The sequence below is a fragment of the Ochotona curzoniae genome, unplaced genomic scaffold, assembly GCF_017591425.1.
Source record: "Ochotona curzoniae isolate NIBS_2020 unplaced genomic scaffold, NIBS_Ocur_1.0 contig_3738, whole genome shotgun sequence".
NCBI classification, from domain to species: Eukaryota; Metazoa; Chordata; class Mammalia; order Lagomorpha; family Ochotonidae; genus Ochotona; species Ochotona curzoniae.
Window position 1 is genome coordinate 1 of NW_024465966.1, and position 5,584 is coordinate 5,584.

Here is a 5,584-nt window from a genome sequence, read left to right on the forward strand (position 1 = left end):
CTCCCTCTCTGACCGACAAGGCCGGCGTGTGAGTGCTCCCTCTCTGACTGACAAGGCCTGCCCATGACACATGAGTGGACCTCTGCGTGCTCTGGCCTCCTCAGGGAAGACACGCTGTTCGAGCAGTGCTCCATCTGATCCCTGACACAGCCATCACCTATGGCACAGTCCTCCCCCAGCACAGACCCGTCAGGGCTCTCTCCAGCACTGCTTAGATCCACAGAGCGCTCACGGCCTCAGCCCGCCCACCCTACCACTGCAGCCTGCATGAGGCTGCCACCCGGGCAGCCCCTGCACGGACCATCGCACTCTGGCATGGTTGGAGCTGGGGGTACGCATCTTCCTGCCAGGCCAAGCACCCACCAGGGAAGTGAGGGGACTCAGCCCGCAGGGTTTCTGGGGCACTTGCCGCACAGTGTTGCCACGCTGCAGACTGAGGCAGTGGGAGCAGCTGCCCCGTTGAGAGCACAGCCGGGAGCCCCAGGGCTAACCCCAAGTGACAGGGGGCCCCCGTGCCTTGGTCCCCGCGGGCATTCCAGACCAGTGGGTCCCTTGCTGTGACACGGCAGGAGGAAGCCGGCCATACTTACAGCTGCGCCTGCTTCTCTGCCAGCTCTTTGGTTTTCTCCTACAATTACAAAGAGAAAGGAAGTCAGACCATTGGGGGTCACCGGGGTACCCCGAACCCCACATCCCCAGGGCATCCTGTGCCCCTCCTGTGTCGTGGCAGGAAGAGCACTCCCCCCACCACTCGCCTGGGTCTCCCAGTGGGTGCAGGGGCCCAGCACTCGGGCCCGTCCACTCTTCCTCAGGGGCATTAACTGGGAGCTGGGCAGAGCAGCCAGAACTGCAGGCGGTGGTGTAACCCCCTACACCACAACACCAGCCCCATACTTTTTTCTTTTCTAGTGCAAAAAACCCCTCTGTGGTCCTTGCACAGTTTAAAACCCGTTTTCCAGGCACATTTACAAGATTTCCACATACACAGCCTTCACAATTCTGCTCATGTTCCCGAAGCCCTCACGCCGTGTCACACACGTGTGTCAGCACCCGGACACAGCTGCACGGTGACACGTGCACGCATGCTCCCCGGCACCCTGGGAGCTCCTGCAGCAGGAATGACTGCTAGCTGATCCTGGGCTCCTGTGAGGCACGGCCAGCTGCGCTGTGCACATCTGCTGCTCAGCGAGTGGCGGGCAGGGGCGTGAAGCACAGGCCAGCACAGGGCTCCAGCCAGGCGAGGAGGCCGTGGGAGGCGCGTGGCGAGCAGGGGAGCCTGGACTGAGATGCCCACACTGGACTGGAGGTCACAGTGGAGGCACGAGCCTCGGCTTCCGGGGCGCTGTGGGGAGCTGTGGGCGGTGCAGCCTCAGCTGGACCCTGGCTGGATGGGGGACATCGGCCACGGGACCCCGGGCCAGGGCCCCAGACCCTGCCGCCCCTGCTGCCTCGGCTGTGACGTGCGATACAGTGGCACGAGGCTCGGCCGGCATGAGGACGAGGTCACGCAGCTCTGGCTGAGGAGCATGGCCCAGCAGAGCGACTCTGCAACTCTACACTCCTGTGACTGTCCCCACAGCAGAGGGGCCGCACCTAGTCACCAGGCACAGAAGGGCGAGGCCACGCTGTGTGCGGGAAGCCAAGGACACAAGGACAGGACAGCTTGTGGCTTCAGCTTGTAACACACAGTCAAGGTCCTAGGCCAGTGACCCAGGCCTGGCTGGGCCTCAGGGAGAAGCATGCCTGCGTCTCGGGCAGCACCTGCCGGCCCGGGAGGTGTCAGGGCCCTCCCTCAGGACAGTGCCCTGACTGACCCAGACTGTTGCACGGATTGCTCTGGCGATTCTCAGCAGGAGCTGCCCGAACGTGCCAGGTTCCAAGCGCGTGGCTGAGTGCTGGATGCAGAGGCAGAGGAGGAAGGCGGGGGTCAGCTTGTGGTCGTCACCCCCGGGCTCGACGAGCGTCAGGATCCTTTGCAGCAGGGGGCCCTCCTCCTCGCGCTCAAACTCCAGGTGCAGCCGCTGTCGGCGTGGCAGTGCATCAGGCGGCGAGGAGGTGGTGCCCGGGGCCTGCAGCGTGGCACCGCACACCCGGCAGCTCTGTGGCACGGCCCGCAGGCGCGCCAGGGCCCGAGTGGGCAGCGGCTGGGCCTGCGCGGGGTCCTTAAACAGCAGCAGGTAGTAGAGGCCCAGGGAAAGCAGGTCTCCGTGCTGCAGGACCACCGTCCGCCGCCCCACCTCGGAGAAGTTGACGGAGACGGGCGCCCCAGGAATGGGCTCCAGCAGCAGCTGGGGGGCTGCCCCGCCTGGGGGCAGGTGCCGGCGGATGGTGCAGTGCAGGGGCAGGATGTCGGGCGCTGAGAGGCTGATGCTGGGCTTGCTGGAGGGCGTCCGCTGGCCCACCGTGTGCCGCTCGCGCCTCAGCACATACACCAGGCTGTCCTGAAACACACATGTGCATGGCGCTTAGGGCCGGGCACCCCCGGCACTTCCAGCAGAAGCAGGGAAATAGCACGGGGCCCTCTCTGTGTCTTCCAGCCACGTGGCAGGGACTGCAGGCTCTGGGTGCTGCTCTGTCCCACACCCACCCTCCTGTGTGTCTAGGGGGCAGTTCACCCCAAATGCCCTGGTGTGTTGAGGAGGAGGCAAGGCAGGCCTTGTCCCTTGCCGCCCAGCTTCGGGAGGGAGGACATCTGGGAGAGGGCTACCAGGAGCCCCAACGATGTCACCAAGTCTCCTGGTCGTGCAGCAGGAAGGCGCTGGGCAGGGAGGACAACGGCTGGAGTGGGCCTGAGCAGGCCCTGCAGCGGCTCAGCACCCCGCACCACCGCTGGGACGAGAGAATGGATGGGCCCACCGCGCGTCCCTGCCCTGGCCTGTGCCCTTCCCCGAGCCAGGCCAGCAGCAGACCCGCAGAAGATCAAGGAGTGGAGCGGGTTCCCCAGAGGGTCCGGGTGCCAGGAAAAGGCCCCTTGAGGCGCCATCTGCCTCGGGCAGCAGGACAGGCCAGCCTGGCGTTCCCTACCCACCCCGTGCTACAGCCCCATGTGCCTGCAGTGGCCTGGGCTGAGGGGCAGAAGGGGCCCTGCCTTCTCGGGGTCAGGGAGGGCAGGCTCACGTGCTGCTGGCTGTAGCCCTGCAGGAGGAGCAGGTGCGGGCTCTGGAAGAGGGAGCAGCGCATGGCGTCCTGGTCGGGCTCCTCAGTGCCCCGGGACACGTCAGGCAGGGTGGCGGCTGGGCTCAGGCTGGTCTCACTGACTGTGCGGCGCAGTCGGGGCTGGGGGGAGCTCCGGGGAGCCACGGGGGTCAGGGCTGGGGTTCCTTTCGCACGGATCCGCTGCAGCCTCCGGGCCTGCGCATTTATCCCTGAGACACAAGCAGCACAGTGTCAAGTCTCCCAGGAGCTCGCACACTTGAACCCTGCTCAGCCACTTCCCCGACCCGTCACTGCCCTGGCAAGGCAGGGCTGCAGGAAGCCCAACTAGGTCCAGTGAGCACAGCCCTGAAAAGGCTGGGCAGCACCCTGGCACCACCATGGAGCAAGTAGTTGAGCTGTCCACTCCCTGAGGCCCAGAGGGGACTACATCACCTCCAGGAGCCAGGTGACACCCCTCTGCCCGCCCAAGCATCAGCACCACAGCCCTCAGGTAGCAGACCCATCGGGCTTTTCCCGCCATAGCCCTGGCCTCTGCCCCAGCCAGCTCACCACTGCAAGAAGTGAGGAAGCAAGCAGGAACCCCACAAGCCCAAATAAGCAGTCAGCTTGCCATTGCTCCCCAGCCCCACAGCCACCAGAGCTCAGCCCTGCCACAGCACACCTGCTACTGCCTTAGACTCCCTCCGCTGGCAGGCACGTGCACACAGGCACACACACCTGCACGGAACGACACACACCCAGACACACGTGCAATGTGCACGAGGCACACATGCACACAAACGCAACCGCCTGCGAGAACACCCGCCCACACCAGACTTCCCAAGTTCGCAAACACGGGAGGTGCTCTCTGAACGAAGGCTGCTGGGAAAGCTGCGGGCACCCAGGAGCCCGGCTCCTCGCTCCACGGCCAGCCCCGAGTTTCCTCCCCTGAGCCCTCCGCTGTCTCCGCCACACAGCCTTGTCCCATCTAGGGTCTTTTCCCTCAGCCATTCCGAGAGAAAGCCGAGCGGAGGCCAGTGAGGGAGCGGCGAGGGCGCGCCTTACCGGAGCAGCCGCGAGCCCTGCCCCCGCAGGAAGGAGGCCGCAGCGCATCTGCAGCCCGCAGGGGGCCCGGGCCGCGCAGGGAGGGAGGGGGCCGGGCGGCGCAGGGAGGGCCCGGGCAGCTCCCGCAGCACTCCTGCTCGCTGCAGCGCCCAGCTCAGCCCGGCCAGGGAGCCCACCCACCACTCCCCCAAGAACAGCAGGGGCTCCGTTTGGCCTCACTGCAAAACCGTGGGGCCAAAGCTGCAGGAAGAAAAACACACACAGCCCCAAATGACATCCGTCTCCACGCTATTCCCAAACCTAGGGCTAGGTTTCAGGAGAGGATGAGCCCACCGTGTCCTTCCAGCAGGCCTGGGGCTGCAGGCACAGCAAGCCAGAGTCCTCTCGGGTTCCTAGGGGGCCCTGGCAATGGCCAGCAGCACAGGATGGCCCAGGCCAGGGTTCCCTGGGGCCACAGCCCCTGCCCTGCACCCCTCCAGGAGGGGTCCCACACACCTCGCAGACACCCCACCCCCAGGGCTCTGGGGCCCCAGGCTGATCCACCAGCAGGTCAGAACCAGAACTGCAACCCTGGGGTCTACTCCCAGCATGTCCTCCTTTGGCTCCTGGTTGCCTCCAAAGGCTACAATACAACCTGTGGCCAGGAGCTGGCAACAGCTGGCACTGTAGCCAAGACCACACACACAGACCAGAGCAGGTGGGGCAGCAGTGTCCACTACCAACACACAGAAGCATGCAGTACGATCAGACCACCCTTGGCACACACATGGATACACACTCACTGGCACAGACACTACCACAGGTGCACCCACACAGGCCTGCACACACTTGGGCACGACCATCTGCTGACTCTGTACCAGGATGGTCATGGCAGTCCAGCAGGCATCAGCAAAGATGGCTCAAGTTGGGGAGAATCAACATGGCAGAACAGAGTAAGGACACATTGAAATGGACAGAAAAACATTTAATCAGGATGAAGCAGAGAGGACACATTCCAGGAAATAGGAGAGGACAGAACAACAGCAGAGGGGCACCTGGAGACTGACAGACACAGGAAAGCAGCGGGCACAGCAGTGTGGTGTTGCAGTGACTGATATTCCAGCAGCATTCAGCTAATGGCGATCTGAACTCCACCAGCAACCAGGTGGGAAGGGACTTTCACTGGGAGCTTGGGAGGTGAACCCAGACAAGAACTGTCCATCCTGCTGGACCGTTTGATTTGATCAGGAGCAGAGACAGAGCAGCACGTCCCAGACGGGCAGTGCTGGAACAGCGTGGATTTCACAGCCTAGTTTGCATATACTGAGCTGGGAGTGAACTCATTTCTAACTCAGTGAACTGCAGCAATGCAGCATCCTACAGGTTCCACCCACGACAGGTCTGG

The 5,584-nt window shown here is 64.1% G+C and overlaps 1 protein-coding gene across 1 annotated transcript; it reads right to left on the reverse strand.

The window, feature by feature from the left end:
• Positions 1 to 554: 554 nt before the first annotated feature.
• LOC121158244 (ras-associating and dilute domain-containing protein-like) lies at positions 555 to 3,493 on the reverse strand. Its single transcript, XM_040982917.1, has 3 exons — positions 3,118 to 3,493; positions 1,815 to 2,441; positions 555 to 628 (listed from the first exon to the last, which is right to left on the reverse strand). Exons 1-3 carry the CDS (start codon positions 3,178 to 3,180, stop codon positions 587 to 589), a joined length of 732 nt encoding a protein of 243 aa, XP_040838851.1. The 5' UTR covers positions 3,181 to 3,493; the 3' UTR covers positions 555 to 586.
• Between the last annotated feature and the right edge of the window lie 2,091 nt (positions 3,494 to 5,584).

Coding starts and splice junctions, on each gene's coding strand:
- LOC121158244 (XM_040982917.1), bottom strand. CDS start 3,180: ATGCGCTGCTCCCTCTTCCAGAGCCCGCACCTGCTCCTCCTGCAGGGC. Junction 2,442..3,117: donor AGGGCTACAGCCAGCAGCAC/GTGAGCCTGCCC, acceptor TGTGTGTTTCAG/GACAGCCTGGTGTATGTGCT. Junction 629..1,814: donor CAATCCGTGCAACAGTCTGG/GTCAGTCAGGGC, acceptor TTGTAATTGTAG/GAGAAAACCAAAGAGCTGGC.